A 25,226-nucleotide genomic window follows, 5' to 3' on the forward strand; every position below is an offset into this window, starting at 1 on the left:
GAATCTCTGGTTTCAAAAGATTATACTTTAAAGCTGGTACATTTAAATCTATGTTTGTTATTTAAGAATCCCCATTTAAAAATGCTTTAAAAATAAAAGCCATCAAACAACACAGCTTTCAGTCCCTTTTGGAGTAGGTATAAAGTATTTATGATCGTGGTAAGACAATTTCTTTAAACTAACTGTCAGTAAGGACTGATAAATAAACTGTTATTATGTACATATATCGAGGAATGGAAATAGTACATCAATTAATTAATAAATGATGTTATTGCTTAGCTATCATGTTTTAAAGTTCCAAACATAGTATTGTAATATTAATCTCGTTTTTTGGTAAGTAATTAATAAGGTTTTTAATCTTGCTTTCAGGTACCTGTTTAATGCACCTGATGGTCTTCTCAGAGCTTTGAACGATTCAAAGTAAGTCAACAGGTTATTTTTTGTATTACACTGTAGTGGTATCAAGTTAGTTATTCTTAAGACTTTAAAGGGGCCTTTTCACAGATTTTGGCATTTTTTAACTTATTCATTAAATGCTTTATATTGATAATTGTAAACATTGGATCGTAAAAGCTCCAATAAAAAATCAAGAATAAAATTTAAAAAAGGAAAAGAACATTGCCCGGAGCAGGTTTCGAACCAGTGACCCCTGGAGTCCTGCCAGAGTCCTGAAGTAAAAACGCTTTAGCCTACTGAGCTATTCCGCCGAGTACTCTTGCTTGACGTATTTTATACATTATATAAGCAATCTTCGTAGTTTCACAAAATTTAACGACAAAAACAGAACTCTCCAAATTATTCAATCGTTTCGCGTTGCAACGCTTTATAATTTTTATACGCCCGTATAAAATACGGGACGTATTATGTGAAACCCCTTGGCGGGCGGGCGGCGGGCGGGCGGCGGGCGGAAGGCATCACTTTGTCCGGACTCTAATTCAAATTGTATTCATCCGATCTTCACCAAACTTGGTCAGCAGTTGCATCTAGTTGATATATAGGCCAAGTTCGAATATGGGTCATGCCGGGTCAAAAACTAGGTCATAGGGTCAATTAGTGCATTTTCAACGGCGCCACTTTGTCCGGACTCTAATTCAAATTGTATTCATCCGATCTTCACCAAACTTGGTCAGTAGTTGCATCTAGTTGATATCTAGGTCAAGTCCGAATATGGGTCATGCTGGGTCAAAAACTAGGTCAAAGGGTCAATTAGTGCATTTTACTTTGTCCGGACTCTAATTCAAATTGTATAAATCTTATCTTCACCAAACTTGGTCAGTAGTTGCATCTAGTTGATATCTAGGCCAAGTTCGAATATGGGTCATGCCAGGTAAAAAACTAGGTCATAGGGTCAATTCGTCCATTTTCAACAGCGCCACTTTGTCCGGACTCTTATTCAAATTGTATTCATCCGATCTTTACCAAACTTGGTCAGTAGTTGCATCTAGTTGATATCTAGGTCAAGTTCGAATATGGGTCATGTCGGGTCAAGAACTAGGTCATAGGGTCAATTAGTGCATTTTCAACGGCGCCACTTTGTCCGGACTCTAATTCAAATTGTATTCATCCGAAACTTTTAAACAACTTTTTATCCTGCGTCAAAGTGGTATGGGGGTATAAGTCACATTCAGTGACAAAGCTCTAGTTCAAGTTGATATCAATGCATATATATGAATATATCAGTTATATAAGTTGTTGTTGTTTTTTTTGCTTATTTCCAAAACAAATACATCAATCATCAGTGTATCATCTCCAATGGCACACGAATCGGGCGTATATTGCTCCGTCATGCGGCGCTCTTGTTAGGTTTTAAAATCGTCAAAAGATGCATATAATGGCTATATTAGACCATGGTAAATGTTCAGTATTACTGTTTCCTCACAAATATCATAACTAAAACGAAAATTTGCGAATCTGAAACAACTTTTTTCAATTTTGTCAATTTACCAAAGCGTGAAAAGATCCCTTTAAAGCAGTGAAACCTTTATGGTATTCAAGGGAAGATGGAACATTTATATGATTGTTCAGTTATTATTTCTTAGCTATTTTTATAAGGATCAGAATTTATTTAAGAATTTCGGAAAAAAATGTGGACTTTTGCCTTTCGGCAAGTGTGAGATATTCTGATGTGTGAGCACAGTAGGAAAAGGCCTGCTGTTGCTTGGAAATTTAAGACAAATAGAAATATCGAATTGAGTGATATGCATGGACAGATAACATTGCTTAAGTTCAATAGCATGAACACATGATACAGTAGATTTAAGTGGTGGTCATCTGTTTGCGATCATAGTGACTGTTTAGCACATCATTATTTGTGCAGAAAAATATGATTTCTTTTTGAAAGTGTTATTTCTGTTGTTCATAAGATTGACCTGTAAAAAGCTTTCTAATTATATGTTTCTGCTTATTTGTATCATTTACATTTGTATCAAATCCATGCATTGTGTGTATTTCTTTATTTAAGAGCTGGAAAACCACTGCCAACAACAGAAAATATTTTCTTCACCTCGAAAACTTTGGATACTGTTGGGGGATTGATAGGTTGGTTCAGCAGACTGCAAAGGCTAATCTGGAATGAAACTTTATGCACATGAATTAATCTCCCCCCTTTTCATCTCATCTACAACAAGAGAAATGTTGTTTCATTATGTTCATTCATTTCTTATTTATTATCTATGAGTATTACAGTAAGTATAAATATCTTTACCATGATTCTCACAAGCATCTTAATAACCATCATCTAAATATAATAATAAAGGTTATGATGATGATGATGATGATGATGATGATGATGATGATGATGATGATGATGATGATGATGATGATGGTGGTGATGATAACGATAATGATGATGATGGTGGTGATGATAATGATGATGACGATGATGGTTGTGATATAAGTGGAAGTAGAATGAGATAAAGAAGACATGCATATTCTATGTAGATATATTAAAGATTTAAGTCTGAAAGTTGTTCATTCTTGCAGGATCATGATGATGATGATGATAGCGATGATAACGATGATAACGATGATAACGATAGTGATCATGATGGATGATGATGATGGTGGTGATTATAATGATGATGACGATGATGGTTGTGATATAAGTGGAAGTAGAATGAGATAAAGAAGACATGCATATTCTATGTAGATATATTAAAGATTTAAGTCTGAAAGTTGTTCATTCTTGCAGGATCATGATGATGATGATGATAGCGATGATAACGATGATAACGATGATAACGATAGTGATCATGATGGATGATGATGATGGTGGTGATTATAATGATGATGACGATGATGGTTGTGATATAAGTGGAAGTAGAATGAGATAAAGAAGACATGCATATTCCATGTAGATATATTAAAGATTTAAGTCTGAAAGTTGTTCATTCTTGCAGGATTTATGCTGGACAACACAATGAAAAATGATATCGACCTTACAATTAAGCTCCATGGGCCTCCATTTGTGGTAAGTTTTTGGATTGTTTGTTTTTAAGCTCACCTCAGCAAAATGTGCTTTCAGTGAGCTGTTGTGTTCACCTCTTGTCCATCCTGTATTGTCCCTTGTGCTTCATCAACATTTACCTCGTAAGCACTCTTGAGGCCACCTTTATTGTGGGATCTTCAAGAAAATTCGTCATACAATTTGTCAAAACAATGTTCTTTTGAATTTTGGAACTGGGTGATGTCGAAAACTAGGTCACTAGGTTGAATTAAAGAAAAGACTTTATAAGGTTTTAGAAGTCCCATTTATAGTTCTAATGATATCTCAGCTGAGTTTGAAAATGGTTCTGGTTTTTTGAAAAACAATTTACACCAGGAATGGGGCAGTTTTCCTTATATGACTGAAGTAAAACCTTTTTAACACTCTAAGAATAACATTTACAATATAATTTTCAAGAAACTTGTTCAAAACATTTGTTTTTATTATAATAAGGCTGTGTTTCAAAATGGTTCCGGTCTGTTGAAAAACATGGTGCTAAGGGTTGGTGCAGTTTTCTTTATATGGCTATAGTGAGCCCTGGTTAAAGCTCTATTGGCCACATTAATTGTCCACTCTCCCTGAACTTGGTCTGAACATTTGTCACAAAGAAGCCTTAACTGAGAATGACATTTATCGTAGGAGGCCAAAACAAGGTCAGAAGGATAATTTAAAAAAGGCTTGTTTAAACTCTTACTCTTGGAATGTTTTGTTTAGTCATTCTGAAATTTGATTAAAACATTTTATCTCCTTATATGTGAGCCAAGGTAACAAAAAAGTGCCATGAGATTTAATATTATTTGTTTATATAAAATACTTGTATTGTTCTAAACTCCACCTTCTCAGAATAGTTTAGTTGCTTCATGTCTCAGGTGAGCATCTTGGGGCCCAAGGCCATCGAAAAAAAAATCATTTATTTTTATTTTTTATTTCCTGATTTTATATAAATTGATGTTAACATGGCAAAAATACTCTCTGCATTGATAATATCTATACTTGTTAAACTTTTTTCAAGCACTTATACTGAATCATATTGAAAGAATCACATAGAAAGTAACTTTAAAATATAACAATTACTTTAGCCAAATTTCAATCTAAATGTAAATTTAATTTATGTTATAAAGGAAAATTTTACAACTGTAAAACAGTGGAGACGTCAATACATTATTGAAATATTATTTGTTTTAATTTTTATATTTATGCCCCCCTTCGAAGAGGGGGTATATTGTTTTGCACATGTCGGTCCGTCCGTCGGTCCGTCCGTCCGTCGGTTGGTCCGTCCACAAAATGGTTTGCGGATGATAACTCAAGAACGCTTAGGCCTAGGATCATGAATCTTCATATCTACATTGATCTTGACTTGCAGATGACCCCTATTGATTTTCAGGTCTCTAGGTCAAAGGTCAAGGTCACAGTGACTCGAAACAGTAAAATGGTTTCTGGATGATAACTCAAGAACGCTTAGGCCTAGGATCATGACACTTCATAGATACATTAATCATGAATGGCAGATGACCCCTATTGATTTTCAGGTCACTAGGTCAAAGGTCAAGGTCACAGTGACTCGAAACAGTAAAATGGTTTCCAGATGATAACCCAAGAACGCTTCGGCCTAGGATCATGAAACTTTATAGGTAAATTGATCATCAGTGGCAGATGACCGCTATTGATTTTCAGGTCACTAGGTCAAAGGTTAAGGTCACTGTGACTCAAAACAGTAAAATGGTTTCCGGATGTTAACTCAAGAATGCTTAGGCCTAGTGTCATGAAACTTCATAGGTTCATTCATAACCCCTATTGATTTTAAGGTCACTAGGTCAAAAGTCATGGTCACAGTGAGTAAAAACGGATTCACACAATGGCTGCCACTTCAACTGATGGCCCATTTGGGGGGGTATGCGTGTTTTACAAACAGCCATTGTTTTATATTTCTTGTTGGTTACCATTTAGCACTCAATTCTGCACATCATGGACTATTTCTACAAGGACGAGGGGAGGCTATCAAACATAGGTATGCACCTTGGAGGCTGTTATCTATATTTTCTCCACCTCCCTTTTTAAGCTCATCTGTGATCGCCTTTTGTCTGTGGTGCATCGCCCGTCATGTCTCGTCAACGTTTACTTTGTTAGCTCTATACAGGCAGCATTTCTTGTCTAATCTTCATGAAAATTGGTTAGAAATTGTTTCCTGTCAAGGACATGTCAAGTTTTGGGTCAATTAACATCAAAAGCTAGGTCACTAGATTGAATTAATGAAAAAGCTTATTAACTTCTCCAGATATTATATTTATAGACAAATATTGATTTTGAATAACATTGTGGCTCAGGGAAGGGGCAGTTTTCCTCATATGGCTTTAAGGTAAACCTTGCAAAACCTCTTTTAGCCTCATTGATTGTTCAATCTTCATGAAACTTGGTCAGAACATTTGTCTAAACACTATTTCTGCTGAGTTTTAAAAACTGGGTCACACAAGGTAAAAAATTTGGTCACATTTTTTTAATAAGCATGTGAACTTTCAAGAAGTCACTTTTTTTCCAACTTTACTGAATATTGGTCCAAACATTTGTTCTAATGACATCTCAGCATAGTTCAGAAATGGTTCTGGTTGTTTGAAAAATTTGGCCGCCAGGGGATGGGGCAGTTTTTTGCGTATGGCCTTGTTAACACTCTGGAAGTCTGAAGGAAAAACAATGTCATAGATTAAATCTACCGGTTAAGTACACAGTTAGAATTGAACGTCTATGGAGTAAATAAAGAACAGTCAGAGCGTAAAAAACACTGATAGTGGCTGTTTTTGCTGACTTCTAAACTGACAATTTTGGTCAAGATGAAATAAAGATCAATATCGATAAGGGTGCTTGGCGGTTTTGGCTTTTAAAGAAGGCAATGCTGTGCTTCAAAGCTGCAGCTGCGCAGCTCGGAGCAAAAAACTTTCAGTGTAAAAAACACAAATTGGTTAATAACTCTGGTGCAAATTTGAATAATTATCTACTCAGGAAATAGACTCGATTTTTAGCTCATCTATTTTTTGACAAAAAATTATGAGCTATTGTCATCACGTCGGCGTCGGCGTCTGCGTCGGCGTCCGGTTAAGTTTTGCGTTTAGGTCCACTTTTCTAAAAAAGTATCAATGCTATTGCATTCAAACTTGGTACACTTACTTACTATCATGAGGGGACTGGGCAGGCAAAGTAAGATAACTCTGGCGTGCATTTTGACAGAATTATGTGTCCTTTTTATACTTAGAAAATTGAAAATTTAGGTTAAGTTTTGTGTTTAGGTCCATTTTATTCATTTAGTATCAAAGCTATTGCTTTCATACTTGCAACACTTACTAACTATCATAAGGGGACTGTGCAGGCAAAGTTATGTAACTCTGACTGGCATTTTGACAGAATTATGTGCCCTTTTTATACTTAGAAAATTGAAAATTTGGTTAAGTTTTGTGTTTAGGTCCACTTTATTCCTACAGTATCAAAGCTATTGCTTTCATACTTGCAACATTTATTAACTATCAAAAGGGGACTGTGCAGGCAAAGTTATGTAACTCTGACTGGCATTTGGACGGAATTATGGGCCCTTTATACTTAGAAAATTGAAAATTTGGTAAAGTTTTGTGTTTAGGTCCACTTAATTCCTACAGTATCAAAGTTATTGCTTTCATACTTGCAACACTTATTAACTATCATAAGGGGACTGTGCAGGCAAAGTTATGTAACTCTGACTGGCATTTGGACGGAATTATGGGCCCTTTATACTTAGAAAATTGAAAATTTGGTTAAGTTTTGTGTTTTGGTCCACTTTACCCCTAATGTATCATAGATATTGCTTTCATACTTGGAACACTCGCAAACTATCATAAGGGGACAGTAAAAGGACATGTTGCATAACTCTGGTTGTCATTTTTACGGAATTATGGCCCTTTTTTGACTTAGTAACTTTGAATATATGGTTAAATTTTTTGTTTCGATCCACTTCACTTCTAAAGTATCAAGGCTATTGCTTTAAAACTTAAAATACTTTCATGCTATCATGAGATTACTGTACCTGGCAAGTTGAATTTTACCTTGACCTTTGAATTACCTTGACTCTCAAGGTCAAATTATTAAATTTTGCTAAAATTGCCATAACTTCTTTATTTATGATTAGATATGATTGATACTTTGACAAAACAACTCTTACCTGACATACCACAATAGACTCCACCCAAACCATCCCCCACGCCCTCCCCCCGAATCCCCCCCCCCCCCCCCCCCTAATCCTCCCCCCCAATTTTTTTTTTTTTTTTTTAAGATCATTTCACTTATGACCACCACACCCACACACTATATCCCCCCCAACCCCACTCCCCCAAAGTAATTTTTTTAAACGGTTAAAAAACACAAATATTTATTTTTATTATTTTATTTTTGAAATACCGCCCAACCATCGCACCCAAGAATCCCCCCCACCCCGATTTTTTTTGGCATCATTTTTCGCATTTTTGGAAGATAATGCAATGAATGACCACACCCCCACACTTTACACCCCTCTTCACTCCATTCCTCCCTCCTTTGTGATTGAAATTGAGAGTCCATTCACCTTTAAAAAGAAAATAGATGAGCGGTCTGCACCCGCAAGGCGGTGCTCTTGTTTTAACACGCCTTGGGCTTTTGATGCAATCAAGCTTGAATAGAGATCTTTGAACTAATGTGCAGCTTTAAAGCAATTTAAACTTTATTTCTATAGAATGGCGAGGCATGCCACATGACCGTTATGAAGATGACCAGCTGACCGTGGAATACGTTGCTCTCTACGACAGGTCCTCAGACCCTAGTATTGACCAATTGAACGCCAGCTGTATTGACCAATCGGAAAGCAACGAATTGTATAGTGATAAACAATTGTCAACCCAACAAACACATGTTTCAAGTGATATTGACTCAAATGTGAAGAATTCTACAAATGAACAGAAAACACGTACAAGCGCAAAGATATTTAAGGGTACAGACTCGGTGTCCCCGTCAGAAAAAACTGAATTAAAGAAGCAACTAACCAAAAACAGACATGAGATTAAAACTAATATTGAAGATATTGATTCATTAGTTAAAAGCACTGATACACTTAGCAATAGAAGGCATAATATCGATGATGTTCTTAGCAAAAATGAAACAGATTCTCATGATAAAGATTTAAGATCTGACTCTCACAAACCTAATGCACCTGTTGCAAAGATAAAAACATTTTGGGAATCTAAAGGGTTTGATTTATTAGTTGAAACTGTTCCCTCAATTTCTACCACAAACAGAAGTGAGTTTAAAACTAAGCTTAAAGATAATGATTCAGCGGTTAAAAGGACAGATACAGTTGGCTTTAGCAGGCTTAACATCGACGATATTCTCAATATAAATAAAACAGATTCTTATGATACAGATTTAAGATCTGACTTGCATAAAGCTGATGCTCCTGTTGGAAATATCAACACTCGTCGTGAATCTATTGAGTTTGATTCATTATTTGAAACTGTCCCCTCAAGTGAAAAAAGTGGAAAAGTGGTAAAGCGTATTGATACAGGTAGCACTGGCAGCCTTAACATCGATGACATTCTTGAAATAAATGAAATAGATTCTTGTAATCGAGATTTAAGAACTGACTCGCATAAACCTAAAGCTCCTGTTGTAAATATCAAAAATCGTCAGGACTCGATGAATTTTGATTCATTATTTGAAAGTGACCCCGCAAGTTCTGGCAGGGATAATATTGGTGACAGGTCTGAACATTTATCGGAAGATGACCTCGGGACTGTAGAAAATAACACTGAAGACTATATACTTCAGCTGCAGAATGCCAAGAAAATGGCCATGGCTTATATTGTAAAGGTATGCAGTTTTTTATATCGTATAGCTAAAATAAATTTAACTGCATTTAAACGTTAGTGTTGTTACTTTAAATTAAGCTTCTATTTTTTAGTAAATAATAAATTCTAAGGCTGAAATGAAGATCTTGAATTTGTATAAGTGTCCTATTTAATTAATGCAATTCTCTTTTAAGTACAATCACTAATTATCATATATTGCAGCATGATTTAATTGTTTTTTCCAGCTTAAGCATTCCAGAAACAAAGTTGATGCTCAGAAAGTATTTAACCTTGGAAAGAAAAGGTAAATCAAAGCAACATTACGTTTCTGTTATTTCCTGTTGTATAAGTACAAATTGCAGGTTGTTATTTGAATATTTCTGGCACATGGTGACAGAACAGTTGTAAAGTTGCAAAGCAATAAAGTTATAAAAACGTATTAAGCACAATAGCTGAAATCTTCTGACCTCTTAAACCACAAGGCCTAGAGATTTAACACTTTGTATGTAAAGTTTTATTGTGGTCTTCACTTAATATTTCAAATCATGCCCCATGGGTAAAAATTGGCCAATCCTGGGTGTCACACAACTTATATATAATTGTTTTTCAAAATATATGTATATTTTTTATCGTTATCCACTTTGTTATGTATACAGAATTTTATAATGGTTGTTATACGCCCGTTTTAAAAAAAACGGGATGTATTATAGTTTCACCTTGGCGGCGGGCCGATGGGCGGGCGGGCTGGCGGCGTCCACAGCAGTTTCCGCTCCTTAATTCAAATAGTTTTTATCCGATCTTCACCAAACTTGGTCAGAAGTTGTATCTAGACAATATCTAGGTCAAGTTCGAATGTGGGTCATGCCGGGTCAAAACTAGGTCACAGGGTCACTTAGTGCATTTCAAGCATTTAGCATGGTGTCTGCTCTCTAATTGAAGTAGTTTTCATCCGATCTTCACCAAACTTGGTCAGAAGTTGTGTCTAGATGATATGTAGGTCAAGTTCAAATATGGGTCATGGTAAAGTTATCAAGTTGTCCAAAGCCTTAAAACGGGCGTATCTTGTGACAGTTTGGCACTCTTGTTTTGAAAGTTATTTTAACTGCCAATGTGGTAAAAATTACCCAAACTCTGGTGGTAACTGTTTTTAATCAAATGGTTGAATATTTGACATCCATCGTCAGGGGATATGCTTCGTCAGTATTGGCTAGTTGCACTTGTTGAAAATGATAATAACATGTAAAGAAAACAAGTCTCTTAATCAAACATCTCTCATTGCACTGAATGGAAAAGTTAACGAAAATAAATATGTTCTGGTGTTTCACATATTTTCTCACGTAATTAATCATGTTCATGTTAACTCGTTCTCCCCATGTTTATTAAATGTGTTGGTTTGTTGCAGTGGTCCGTGGGTTGGAGATTTAGTGAGAGGAAAATCTGTCACATTGTCTAATGGAAGGGTGGTGAGTTTGTTTCTGTTGATTATACTGTCTTTATACATATACCACATTGCCAGTTGTTGTAATGTTGAACTTTATTGGCCTACACATGATTTGATTGATAATTTGTTGTGTGGACAATTTGTGGTGGACCCACATTCCTTGTTACAAATTTTGTGCTCTGTACATAACAGGCGGAGGCATATAGCTTTGGCGTTGTCCATCCGTTAGTCTGTCAATCGTCTGTATGTCACAAACTTTTTAGGGCTATTTCTCAGAAACTATATAAGACCTTTAGTATCAGCTCATCATATCTCTATTCAACTCAATAATTGCACCTTTAACCTTAAGATGTTTTAAAGAAATGAAAAAAAAGTACATTGTGCTGTATGATGTTTTTCATTTATGTTGAACTATGTTATTGTGTGTTACCCGGTACATGTTAGCTTTGGTTTTTAGGTTACACCACAGGAAGTGTACTCAGACAGCTGCATTGAAGTGCGGCCAATTGTTGGTATGAATAATCACTTTGTATGGGACAGTCTCTTTATGGGATGTATTATTTGAATTTCCTTAACAGATTAGAGGGTGTATAGATTTGCAAGCGGCTTTCCGCTCTTCAAGTCCTACAGATTTCATAGAATCTTCTGAAAAGTTTTAAAATGAAATGGAGACCAAGTTCGAAAACCATCAGACACATCAGAGTTATTGCCATTTATTTATGTTTCCTTTCTCTAAGATGTACAGTTTTCATTAAGACTTCACCAAATTTTTTGGAACTGTTTGTTAACATCAAATGCTGGCCAATTTTATTAACCAGCCAATTTGCACAAGACATTTCTAGAGTTATTGACCTTATTTTATACAAACAATGCAAACTTCGCAGTTTCCTTTAACTAAGTCATTCAGTTTTCATAGAATCTCCTCCAAATTTGCTGAAAATGTTTGTTAAAAATTAATGAAAACCAAGTTTGATAACTAGTCAATTTTCTCCAGAAACTTACAAGTTATTTCCCTTTGTTTTTAAGTAGAGCTCAATTTCCTCTTTTTTCACTTTTGTTCTTCCACACTTTTGAAGGAGTCCACACCCAACTTTCTGCAAATGCTTGTTGACATATTATAGAAGCTAATTTCAATAAACAGCAAAATTGGAATAGGCCCTTTTGAGTAATTCCCCCGCTATTTATGCAAGAACAGCAAAATTCGCAGTTTCATCAATCTTTCGACATTCACTATTCAATGAATCTTGACCGAACATACCAGGTAGGTTTGTGCCCATAAAATGTAAGTCAAGTCCAATAACCAGCCAAAAAACTGTGACATCCCTTGGGATCAATTTATGACAGGCATATTCTGGCCATGACGTTGCTCATATTGCATTCAGTATTAAAATCATCATTGTCTGGTGGACTTCGCTTGACATATAATTTTAGTATTCTTATACATCACTGCAGTGTTATCAGGCCAATATCATTAAAACATTCCATGAAACATATGTAGCTCACTTTCTTAGCGAAAGAGAATATCTTGGAATAAAAATGGAAACATCTGAAATTTTTAAAATAAATAATAATTTTTAAGTGTTACAAACAGTTTTAGAGGTCCCCTCTGTCGGCCATCTTGAAGACCTGCTGTCGTCGTCCAAGCTTGAAGCCCTCCAGAAGTCCCCGAGATCACAGGGGCCAGAGGTTATCGTGCACATGACCCCTAGGGGCGTAATGGAGCACCCTAAATACAAGGAGTTCATGGGCAGGTCTGGGCCGGTATTCCCCAACCAATTCTAAGACCTCAGTCTATAATGAACAATTTTCTTGACACGAAATGTTTAACCCTTTACCACTTAGATATGTATTTTGACGCATTTGTAGTACCTTAGAAAGTTCTGTTTAATTAAAGACCTTTCTTATTAGATTCAAATTTTAAAGGATTCATTTCCAACCCTTAGAAAGTGATGAGCAGCAAACAACATAAAACGTGAACAGACTGCGAGTAACTAGCAGGCTGTTCTGGTTTTATGCTGGTTGCAAAAGCTAGTTTTACTTTGCTTTTTATGGGGGACAGGGTTAGCTCTATTATTTATTTTTATGTCCCCCACTATAGTAGTGGGGGACATATTGTTTTTGCCCTGTCTGTTGGTCTGTTGGTCTGTCTGTTGGTCTGTTTGTGCAAACTTTAACATTTTGCAATAACTTTTGCTATATTGAAGATAGCAACTTCATATTTGGCATGCATGTGTATCTCATGAAGCTGCACATTTTGAGTGGTGAAAGGTCAAGGTCAAGGTCATCCTTCAAGGTCAGAGGTCAAATATATGTGGCCAAAATCGCTCATTTTATGAATACTTTTGCAATATTGAAGATAGCAACTTGATATTTGGCATGCATGTGTATCTCATGGAGCTGCATAGTTTGAGTGGTGAAAGGTCAAGGTCATCCTTCAAGGTCAGAGGTCAAATATATGTCGCTCAAATCGCTTATTTTATAAATACTTTTGCAATATTGAAGATAGCAACTTGATATTTGGCATGCATGTGCATCTTATGGAGCTGCACATTTTGATAGGTGAAAGGTCAAGGTCATCCTTCACAAGGTCAAGGTTATCCTACAAGGTCAAACATCATATAGGGGGACATTGTGTTTCACAAACACATCTTGTCATGTCTATGAATTGGTTGGAAAATACGGTCCCTCGTGTCAAGGGTGAAAATGAACCTGTTAAAGCACAGCTTTTGTGATTTTGAAATTAGGAACTATTAAAATGCTTCGTGCATATACTTGTGGGTCAATTTGAAATGTAAATCTATGAAAACACTTGTTGCTTTGAATGATGGTTTCATGAGCTAATAAATATGTTGTTAGTCATGGACCAGGATATCAACTGTTTTTTTGTTAGATTGCCTTTTGTCCATCGTGGTCCGTCCCACGCCTGTAGTGTGCCCTAAACGCTTGCCTTGGAAACACTCGAGAGGCCACATTTGTAGTCTGATCTTGAAACTTGGTCAGAAGATTTGTGTCCCAATAAAAGCTTTGGCGAGTTCAAAAATGGTTCCGGTTGGTTGAAAAGCATGGATGCCAGGGTCTGGGCACTTTTTCTTATGTGGTGATTGTAAAACCTTATCAACACTCTAATATAAAGTGAAACTCCAGCTGCTGGAGCAGTATTGAATTCTTATAATATGCTCTAAAAATAATAAAAATAACAGTACTGCTACCAGCCACTGAAGGCTGAAAAACTAACAACATTGAAGATATGTACGGGGATACACGCTACTGCATCCAGGCAGCACACATCAAACTGTTGTGCAATTCAATATAAAGAAGTGAAGTCATATTTTTAGTCCAATCAAATGAAATTTGGTAAGAAAATTTTTCTCAATGAAATTTTGGATGATTTAGAAAATCGTTCCGGTTGGTTGAAAAACATGGCCACCAGGAGGAAGAGCTTTTTCCTAGTATGACTATAGTAAAACCTTGTTTTCTCTCTAGAAGTCACATTTATGGTTAAATCTTTATGATACTTGGTCAGAACATTTGTGCCATCTGGGCTGATTCCAAAAATAGTTGCCGTCAGTTGGAAAACATGGCCGCCAGGATGAGGGGAATTTCCTTATATGGTTTTAGTAAATCCTTGTTAAGTCTCTATAAGTCACATTTGTGGTCCAATCTATATAAAACTTGGTCATAACATTTTTTCTAATCATAGCTTTGCTAAGTTTGAGAAAATGGGTATTGTTCGTTAAGAAATATGGCCCACAAGGGGTGGGGCATTTTTCTTTAAATGGCTTTAGTAAAAACTTGTTGACACCTTAGAAGTTACATTTAAATTCTATATATGGGCTGAGTCCAAAAATAGTTCCTGTCTGTTGAAAAACATGGCCCCCAGGGTGATGGTCATTTTTCCTTAGTATGAATTTAGTAAAACTTTGTTAACTCTCTAGAAGTCACATTTGTGGTCCTATCTTTATAAAACATGGTCAAAACATTTATGGTTCGTCAAAAAACATGGCTGCCAGGGGACTGGGCATTATTCCTTATATGGCTATACAGTTTGTCAACCAGTTCCGGATAATCAACAGTTCCGATTAATTTGTATTTTATTTTCCATAATGCCCCAATAAAAACAAAATAATAAGTGTCTACGGTATACATTAGGTAAAGGAATAAATTAACAAAGTTTTAGCAAGGAAGCTTTTGTATTATGCTCACAGGGGGTATAAATGCAGCAAAAAGTTAACCGGAACTGATTGAATTAGTTATGTTTTGACATGTGCATATGGATATAGAAGGCTTTATTATTTTCAAAAAAATATTTGCTGATTGAAAACAAATGCCATGAGAATGTTTTGAAATACAAAGTCTGTAAGTTGATAAGTTTTATAATTTTCCGAAGTGTGAACTTCAATAAGCTATTTTTGACAAAAAACTGCACATGCCGTCTGGCCTAACTTATTATCATACAAAATAAATGTTACCCTTTATTTTTACTTCTCACATTGACACTAAATCCGGAAAGAAATTATTGTGGTCAAAAGAATTAACGTTTTTTTGCCGGGTTATTCTAAACTGGTTGACTAACTGTAATAAAACCTTGTTAAAAGTCTGAAAAGCAACATTTGAAGTTCAATAAATGAAACTTGGTCAGAAGATTTGTCCCAATAATATCTTAGACAAGTTGGAAAGCAAGTTGATATTTTGGTATCAAAACATTGTATCAGAAATATCTCAAAAGTTGCTGAGAGCCGTTAAGTTGCCTTAAGTCTCATGTGAGCAATAGAGGGCCTCTGGTCCTCTCGTTTATATATGTATCGTGCTTGCAAGGTTGACTCAGTACTTTGGCGGATCTGAAGTTTGTAAGATATATTATCTAAGCGCCTTTTTAATTGTGCTTACCTAACATAGATATGTTGAATAGACATGGGCCAGTATCATGAGCATTCTCAATTTTTGAGTCTTTTAGAAAATGAGGCTTGAGTTTCAAATGAGCTTAGTATTGAGAATGTCTGTAAGCTCAAAAACCATTTCAAATCGCAGCTATAAGGATATGCAAATATTCCTCCTCAAACTCAGGGTTAAGTGAGACTTGAATCTAACAAAAAATCACAGTCAATTCAGAAAATTGACTTAAGTTAATTCTTGTTTATAAGCTTTGAACAGCTATTTTATTTCTAAATTTCATTTTGTATGGTTGAATGACTTCCCTTTTAGATTCTCCTGCAAGCACCTAATTTTGAACGAGGATTCAGGAATGGTAAATCTAAGGGGAGCGCACGCAGCAAGTGCCGTCAACAATGCGGTCCATCCTGAGTTGTTTCCCCTGGCGCGTGGATTCATGGATACGGATCACTCTTTCGATGGATCTGATGAGTCCGTGACATACGGAGAGTTTTGTCTGAAGTATGTGCTGCGGCCGGAACATAGGCGTGGCTACGATAGGTATGTTAGTAGAACCTCCGTTGTGGAATTTACACACATGTGTAAGCATAAGAAGTCTAAATTTAACTAGTAGCGATTAATAAGGAAACATTGCATACAAATATGTGAACATATGCTTCGTTTTTCAAATATTATTAGAAATTGATTAATATAAATTACATAAAATTATTTCAGAAATAATATTACAAAATGAGCTCAAATTTATTAATCGTTTAAGTTCTTGTTCAGAGTAAGCAGAAAGGAGTGTAATTACATTCTTACAATAGGTTTTACTTAATTAAACATCTGGATGTACTGGATTTAACTATGGTACCTGCATTTTTTATGAATCTAATAATAAACAAGAGACATTTCTATCAATTTATTTTACATTTGCTTCCTCTTTCCTGTTTACGGGTATAAAGACAACTGCAAAATAATACAACTTAACACACAAACACATATTAACCCTTTACCACTTAGAAACATATTTTCATGCATTTGTAGTTGCTTAGAAAGTTATATTAAATTTAAGACCTTTCTAACAAGATTCAAGTTGTTAAGGCTTTATCTCCAAACCTTAGGTACTGATGACAGTGATGAGCAGCAAACAGCATAAAACCTGAACAGACTGCAAGTTACTCGCAGGCTGATCTGGTTTTATGCTGTTTGCACATAGCCATTTTTTGCTTCTGAGTGGGAAAGGGTTAAGGGTACTGCAATGCTGGTGATCATAGGGGTATGCTAGTCTTTGTCTCTTTGGCTCATCTTGTTCATATAACCCTTCACATATAACTCACCCACATTGCTTGTCATCACGCTATTGCTTATAATTTTAGGAGGTTCGTGCCACAACTGGACCCTCAGAATTGCATTAGATCAGATCTCAAGAGAGCTGACTATCTCGTACGCAGAATGGAAGAAAAGTTTCAAACAAGATATAGGCCTCTCTTCGCAAAAAAAAGCTTTGCACAGGAGCTAAAAAAGTTCCACGACTTATTAACAAGCGGAAAATTAGACAGTAGGCATTTGTTGAATACTATCATATTTCCATACATATATATTGTCTTGATTACATGTACAAGTGGTTTTAATTAGTGCACCATCCTGCTTTTTATACAAGAAGTTTCCAATTTATCAGTGTAGACTTTTTACTTTTCAGTTATTCAAGCCAATTTGTCCACTTGCAAAACACAACTGAACAAATTATTGAAATAATGATATTTTTTATTGACCAATTACACACCAAAAAAAGCATGATAAAACCAATCAATTCACTGTATTGTTATACAATTACAAACTAGAAAAATACATTTTCTTTCTGAAATATCAAAAGAGAGTTCAAGTTTTTAACATTTGGGCACATTTGTGGTAAACATTGGTGTTATGCTGGTACCTCTAATGAAAACCATTAAAAGTTTAAATTTGATGTTGCAGCTCCTATATTCACAGCAGCGTATCCAAAAATAACGTTCCTTGGTACCGGAACATCCAAACCTAATTTGATAAGGAATAATTCGGGTATTATGCTTGAGATCAGGTATGTGTATGTTGATTAACAATTGTTTTTGGCTTAAACAATTTACCTCAATTTACAAATGAAAAACTTTAATAAGTTGAAAGCTATTTATTATAGCTCGATTGCGTAGAAAGCATAAGGCTTAATTGAAACACTCTCGAGTCCATCTCCTGCGACTAGAACCAGTACTTGGTGTCTATGGGGGAGCTCTGAAGAACGCTCCCACAGTGAGGATGGAACTAATGACCTCCCAGTCGCTAGGTGGACACCAATTCAATTGTTGGATCTTTTTTTCATTAAAGTATGCAACAAAAGTCAGGCTTGCCACTAGCTCTGTTTGCAGAGGTCTTTTCAACATATCCAAATATCGAAGGTTTGACTCCCTGCTTGAAAACAACAGTTGTTCATGAGTCGCCTCAGATTGAAGTGGGGAAGTTTTCAGTTTCTTGAATAGGTTCATGATTAAACCCTTTCCCACTCAGAAGCAAAGTGAAAATGGCTATGTGCAAACAGCATGAAACGAGAACAGCCTGCGATAACCTCGCAGTCTGTTCGGGTTTTATGCTGAGTGCTGCTCATCAGTATCTAAGAGTTAGAAATGAAGCCTTTAAAATTTGAATATAGTAAGAAAAGTCTATAATTAAATTTAATTTTTGAAGGTACTAAACACAGTCAAAATACATATCTGAGTTGTTAAGGGTTAAGTCCTGATAAACTAGCTTACCCAGCAAAATTTTCAGGAAAAATGAGTATATGCTACTGGACCCCGGTGAGGGGACATACAGACAGATGCTGATGATGTTTGGTCACGAAGAAACATTGAGAATACTTGCCCATCTGAAGGCTGTTTTTGTCTCGCACCTTCATTTCGACCACCACGGCGTAAGTGAAACAACTTTTTTTATTTGATCGCTAAAGATGTGTCTTAGAACATCAAATAGTATAGCTTCATTATTGTAAAAAAGAAAACAAGAGCACAACATGTAATATACATTCATCATAATAGATTTCAAATGCATGTGGGTATTCAACTTCAGTGGCTATTTCAATACAGGCTAAATAATGAACATATAAGCTAATTACTGTACACAAAGATCGATTTTGATCATCTTAACTTACTTAAAGCACGTTAGGCTTACCATTTAAATAATCAATTGTTGCAAACCAAGGCAGTGTTTGATAAATGAAAAGAAAATAAAGTTTGTATAAACAAAAGTTGGAGAATTTTTTTTAAATGTGGAAACCATTTTTGCACTATTAAGTTTTAAACATGTTAGGACGTCATTAATATACAGGTTTTTATGCCTCCGGTAGACTGACATATAGCAGTTGAACTGTCCGTCAGTCAGTCAGTCCGTCCGAAAATTTTAACAGAAAACTTTAACATTGGCCATATTTTTTTGCAATATTGAAGATAGCAACTTGATATTTGGCATGCATGTGTATTTCGTGAAGCTGCACATTTTGAGTGGTGAAAGGTCAAGGTCATCCTTCAAGGTCAAAGGTAAAAAAAACCAATCCAAGGGAAATAACAAGCTTTAAAGAGAGATAATTTCTATTTATCATTTCACAGGTTCAGATCATTTTTACAAGGGAAGTCATATTTTTTAAAGGGATATATTTTTTTTAATCAAAGCAAGGCAGTAGGGGGCATTTTGTTTTGACAAACACATCTCTTGTTTGTACATGAGCTAATGTACATTTTATGCCTAAAATGCGAACATAAATATAAAAAACAAGGGTATTATGTAAAAAGTGTTGATGCAGAGATTAAATGTTAATTCTAGTTTCAAATATGGTTTGCCACTGTGGGATACGTTCCACCTAAGAACTTCTGTAATGTATTAATAAAAGCCACTGACTTATTAACGACTTGTATGTCTGTGTGTCATATATTAAAAAAGGTAAACTAATAAGTGTTGTGGGTAAACTACTGTGTGTGACTTAAGAAATTCTAAGCACCTACAATAATACCACGCTCAACCATCAAGGAGTATTCGATTTAGTAGTAAAACACGCTACATTTAAGTATACTTAAGAGTACCCAGGGTGCATTTAAGTTGTACCCGAGCCGCTACTTTGTGTTACTTAGAAATTCTAAACATCTACAATAATACCACGCTTATCCATCAAGGAGTATTTGATTTGGTAGTTAACCACGTTACATTTAAATATACTTAAGATTACCCTGGGTTCCTTTTTTAGTAGTACCAGAGCCGACAATGACCAATCGAGTGTTAGACACTATTTCAAACTTTCAAGCAGTTTGTTTGTTTATTTTAATTTTTGCCATTTTCAACTGGTCATGTCACGATGCTCATTTGCAGATAATGCGCTATTGGAATGAAATAGATGTAACTTTTCATCCTGTTGGAAATTTTCAGATGGCTTTTTGGAATATTGTAATATTTTGTTGATTGTGAAAGTGTCTTTTATGGGTACTTCATAAACAAGAAACAAATCTTCAAACACATGTGTCAGTGTTTTCACATTCGTCTAGGGCATATTCACGCTTATGAAGTGCCGCCGAGAGGCAGTCCAGAAGTCTGGGGGTGGGGATAAGGTATTTTTCCTCGCGCCTTACAAGCTGCTGAAGTGGCTCAAAGTATTCGCCAGTCAGATTATGGACATCTCCCCCGACATCATGTGAGCTTAATAACGCAACAGTTATCAATAATTGTAATATATGCTTATGTTGCCAATTTGGTATCATACGTTTTAGTTAATAAAAATGACAAAAACAACTCCCCAGACATCATGTAGGTCGAATAACGCTACAGTTATCAATAATTGTTACACATGCTTACGTTGCCAATTGCATTTTAATTAAAAGACATGACAAAAAGGGGCCTGACCGTCGTTATTTCATAGATCTACAATGTTAACTAAACTTGTTAGTCTTTTCAACTGATAAATTGCCGAACTCTTGTAAAAAACGTGAATGACGTGATATTTGTCCAGTGCAGAAAGAATAAGTGGTCACTTATTCTGAATTTGTTAGAAAATTCATAAGAGCCTTTCAAATTGATTACTGTTTGTTCAGTATGAATATTTTGCAACAATACCACTTCAGATATGTGCCACATATGAGTCAAACTACATTTAATCTGTGGCGGCATGCTAACTACGACAAATTGCACAAGGCACTGAATTTGAATAAGGTAAGTGACACTTACTTGGACAAAAGTAATTGGTGAACATTAGCATTGTTTGTCAATTTGACGCTGCTTAATAGTCTCGACAAAGAAAACATAACACTTGCCATATTCGGTGAATTTGTGAGAAGTCATTAAATCGGAAAAAAATGTTTTGAGATAATATGCCGGAAAAAAGTGTCCTATGTGTATTCGTTATGATTTATACTTGCCTGACAAAATATACATAAAGATATAATTATCGATTAAACTTCAGCAATCTGCTAAAAATAACCATAACGTGATCTCTCTCATCATCCCGTGATCTAAACCTCCTTTATATACCATGTGTAAACCCCGTTGGCCAGTTTTATTTCCGGCGTCGTTTTAACAACAGCATGCTAGTTTAAAGACAGTTTATGTAGAAATTGGATTTATTTTATTTATTTATTTATTTCGGGAATAGTTTTCATTATGGCTAACACAGCTTTGATGCGGGTAGAAGCTGAATTATCAAGTGGAGAACATGATGATAACAGGTCAGAACGGTCAGTACAAAGCGATTCGAGTGCAAAGAAAGGGAAATCTCGTACCCCTAGAGCCAGTCAGGCTGATTTATAGAATTTACGCAGAAATGTCAGTGAAATGGACAAGCGGTTTTGTTCTCTTGACTCGAAACTGGACAAAATGATGTCAGTTGTGTTGGATACTGCTTGTATAGCAAGGCAGATACCAATTTACTCGAACACTGTTGCTGTGGTGTCCAGAGCTTATACAGTGGTTCGCATACCAACAAATAGCATTCAGTCAGAGATTTTGGTGCAGGGAGATGATACTTTATCTATGCAACCTAGTAGACAGGAGAGATAGGAATTTCTGGGCGATGACGAAAATTCTAGCCATACGTTGTTGAAAGGCAGTGATGATAGTGATGAATACAAAGCACGGTTTAGAAAGTACTCTAGCCAGACACAAAGTGTGTTGCGGGATATGCTTGGCGAAGACGCAAAAACAAAATCAGATAAATGTAAAGAAGGCATTTCTCTAGACAAAGCTCAGTGTGACGTCTTGAAAGAGTCGTGCCTAGCTGAAAATACCCGTGTGTATTTCGGCTTTCAAAGATGCTTAACGCACTTCATTCCCAGTGGCAAAGGAAATGTTGAGTGTGCCTAGCCTAGATACAATTGTCAGCAGTCTGTTGCTTAAGAGATTTGGTTCTAAAGCCACAGTGAAGTCACAACATTTAGTGTCACAGCCATTGTGTAATATTTAGAAGTTGGCATTCCAAGGGCAGCATGCAGCTAGGATGGGTATTATTGTGAATTTGTACATGCAACAAGCCCTAGGAAATTGTAGACCTTTTGCCCGAGGTTGATAGGAGGGGAAAGCGTAGGTCATTATCCATACATGAACATCCGTGAAAACGTGCACGGTTTTCATATGAAAGGAATCAGACATACTGTTTCTTCAACATCTACGGTGGTTCTGTTAAGCAGCAGTACAAGCCGGCTACAGCAACTGCGTCTTACCCACGGTTTCCAAAGACCTCAATGGAACCCACTCTACAGAAGGTAACAATTTTCAAAATAAATATAAAAAAATGACATGATTTTGGTCAATCCCGAGATACCGGTAGGGAGCAGGCTAAAGAATTTTGTAAACAACTGGGAACAGATAACAACATAGTAATGGCTTTTATCAATCATTCGAGACGGTTACAAAATGGAGTTTCAAAACATTCCAAAATTCAACGGCATTATTCAAACAAAATTATCTCGAAACAATATGTCTATTCTGCAACAGGAGATTATGCAACTCTTTGTTAAACAAGAGGCAAAGAACCAGTATATCAAAACCTGAATCAAGGTTTATACAAAACATTTTTACTTGTTCCCAAGAAAACGGGGGAATGAGACCGGTAATGCAACCAGGTTAGGCATTCTCTAGGATCGAGAGAAATTAATAAATAACCTTGTAAATTTGGGTTATATACCGGTAATAAAAAAAATCTAAATTGGAACCAAAACAAAAAATTACCTATATAGGCAGTGTGTTAGATCTCAAACAAGGCATGGTGTACCCTACACAGGAAAGGAAAAACAAAATTATAATCGCAGTAAAGAACAACCTTTCCAAAGAATTGTCAGCTGCCAAAGATTATCTACATCTCCTAGGCCTGTTTGCGTCGTGTGTAGAAATAATTCAGTTTGCACGCATTTATATGAGGCCAATCCAACTGTATCTATTGTTCTTTTGGAAACCATGTTACAAAGATCTAACATATCAGATCCCTTTACGATGCCATTTAGTTTCACATCTGAATTGATGGTTACTCCCAACCAATATTTCAAGGGGCAGGTCTTTTAAATCACCAGTGATAACAAAGACGTTGCAAACAGATGCAAGCACATATGCTTTGGGAGCTTGTTTTGGGAATTTGATAACAAAAGATCGTTGGTCCCCGTTAGAGTAACAGAGACATTTCCTAGAAATGGAAGCAGATTTTCGAGCAATGTCTTATTTCTTCCACAATTGAGAAATCAGGTCGTTCTAATTCGATCAGACTATGCAACAGTAGTTCAATATCTGAACAAACAAGGGGAAACTCGATCAACATGGACAATTTGGCATTAGAAATAAGAGAAAATATTCAAATCAAAGTAGCACACATTGTAGGTAAACTGAATGTTCTACACGATCAGTTATCAAAATTTCAAATTCAACCAACAGGGTGGACTTTGAACAAATACGTGGGACATAAACTTTTTCAAATTTGGGGGTTTCCGTTTGTAGACCAGTTTGCATCACATCTGACCAAACAGACAGCTATTTGGTTCATGGATTTCTCATCCAACAGCTTTGGCATTGGATGCGTTGACAATTTCATGGGAAGGAATGTTCGCCTATGCATTTCATCCGATTTACTTTATTCCGAGAATGCTACAGTATATACAAAAATTCCATTGCACACTAATTATAATAGCCCCATTTTTGCCCAGATGTCATTGTTATCCAAAGTTATTACAACTAGCCATAGCTAATCCAATAAAATTACCAGAAAATTCCAACCTGTTGTGACACAACCTCAATCTCAAATTCTTCATCCGAATCCAGGGGTGTTCCAATTAGTGGCATGGTTGTTATCGACAGACACCTTGCAACAACAGGGTTTTCAGAAAAAGCTAGACAATTGCTTAGATCCAGTTTGCAGTCAGGCACACAAGTTGATAACAATACCAAGTATAAACGATAAAGAAGCTGTTGTGCACAAAGGAAAATTAATCCATTTGCCGCAACTATAACCCACAGTGCTGACTATTTAGTAGATTTATTTCATGATGGATTGCAATATCGTACAATTTCTGATTAAAGGTCAATGTTGTCGGCAATTTTACCACCTGTGGGAGAAAGACCCATAGGGCAACATCCACATATAATAGGAATATTAAAGGGTGTATTAAAGAGCGTCCTCCTGTATGTAGACTAGCTCCAGAATGTGACATCCACGTTGTTCTTGAAGCTTTACAAAAATATCCATTTGAGCCGATGGCTTAAAAAACACTATGTTACTTACAAGACAATTTTGCTTGTAGAAATCACGACTTATCGCAGTGCCGGAGACCGACAAGCATATAAATTGGGAGAAGGTGCAGTTACAGTTCAGAAGCAGGACATAACTTTCTTACGTCAAGGTTTGGCTAAACAAGATTGACCTTTACATCTAGCTCCAAAGATTTTTGTGCAATGTTTTAAATATAATATGTTACTTGATCCAAAGCGGGCAATAACATGGTATTTAAGGAAAACAGAACCTTTTCGTGTTAAAGACAATAAGAATGAAACAGCATTGATTTTTAGCATCAACAGTCCTCGAAGGTGTCGAAACGAACTCTTAGTTCCTGGATTGTCAAGGCCATACGCCTGGCTTATGAAGATAAAAGTATGAAAGTTAAACCCCATTCAACTAGAGATATTGGCCCTTCGTGGGCACTGTTTAATTGTGCTTCTATGAATTCCATTCTGGAGGCAGCAGATTGGTATAGAGAAAGCACATTTAAGACATTTTAACTCAGAGAAGTTAATGCATCAGTGTTATAATGATTGTTATGTTATAATGGGATAAATAAATCCTTTAAAAAAATGATGCAATAAAGTCCCCAAGAAATAAATCGAGGAAACAGTTTATTTCTGACGTACTGTGTTGGAAAGACATGAAATTTTACTGAAATTCATATATTTGTATTGTTACCAAGTAGGTAAATTTATTTGGTGTAAATACTTCATTTGTTGTAATGAAGAACGTATCCAGTAGATACTTTAAAGTCTTCTAAGAAGAATTTAGAAGACGAAACAGATAATGAGGATATACAACCGAAAATACAATCGCAACCTTCGTTAGTATTGC

General features: G+C 35.9%; 1 protein-coding gene across 5 annotated transcripts in view; it reads left to right on the forward strand.

Moving 5' to 3' along the window:
- The window catches only part of LOC127868522 (ribonuclease Z, mitochondrial-like), a 41,055-nt gene that overhangs the window by 9,869 nt on the left and 5,960 nt on the right, over nucleotides 1-25,226 (forward strand). The window contains exons 3-19 of one of the 5 annotated variants that reach the window (XR_008044160.1): nucleotides 370-420; nucleotides 2,462-2,538; nucleotides 3,399-3,469; nucleotides 5,432-5,492; nucleotides 8,211-9,340; nucleotides 9,564-9,622; nucleotides 10,721-10,781; nucleotides 11,217-11,271; nucleotides 12,351-12,510; nucleotides 15,962-16,189; nucleotides 17,008-17,189; nucleotides 17,606-17,708; nucleotides 18,428-18,569; nucleotides 20,188-20,333; nucleotides 20,761-20,848; nucleotides 21,288-22,392; nucleotides 24,415-24,513. Coding sequence is in view for 2 of the 5 variants with exons in the window: in XM_052410364.1 (XP_052266324.1) it covers nucleotides 370-420; nucleotides 2,462-2,538; nucleotides 3,399-3,469; nucleotides 5,432-5,492; nucleotides 8,211-9,340; nucleotides 9,564-9,622; nucleotides 10,721-10,781; nucleotides 11,217-11,271; nucleotides 12,351-12,510; nucleotides 15,962-16,189; nucleotides 17,008-17,189; nucleotides 17,606-17,708; nucleotides 18,428-18,569; nucleotides 20,188-20,333; nucleotides 20,761-20,848 (2,614 nt within the window). In the remaining 3 variants the exon portion in view is untranslated. Of the gene's footprint in view, nucleotides 1-369; nucleotides 421-2,461; nucleotides 2,539-3,398; nucleotides 3,470-5,431; nucleotides 5,493-8,210; nucleotides 9,341-9,563; nucleotides 9,623-10,720; nucleotides 10,782-11,216; nucleotides 11,272-12,350; nucleotides 12,511-15,961; nucleotides 16,190-17,007; nucleotides 17,190-17,605; nucleotides 17,709-18,427; nucleotides 18,570-20,187; nucleotides 20,334-20,760; nucleotides 20,849-21,287; nucleotides 22,393-24,414; nucleotides 24,514-25,226 lie in introns of those variants that run through there. The other 4 variants (XR_008044161.1, XR_008044159.1, XM_052410364.1 and 1 more) reach the window with 4 other exon arrangements.

This window comes from Dreissena polymorpha, chromosome 2 (assembly GCF_020536995.1).
Source record: "Dreissena polymorpha isolate Duluth1 chromosome 2, UMN_Dpol_1.0, whole genome shotgun sequence".
NCBI lineage: Eukaryota > Metazoa > Mollusca > Bivalvia > Myida > Dreissenidae > Dreissena > Dreissena polymorpha.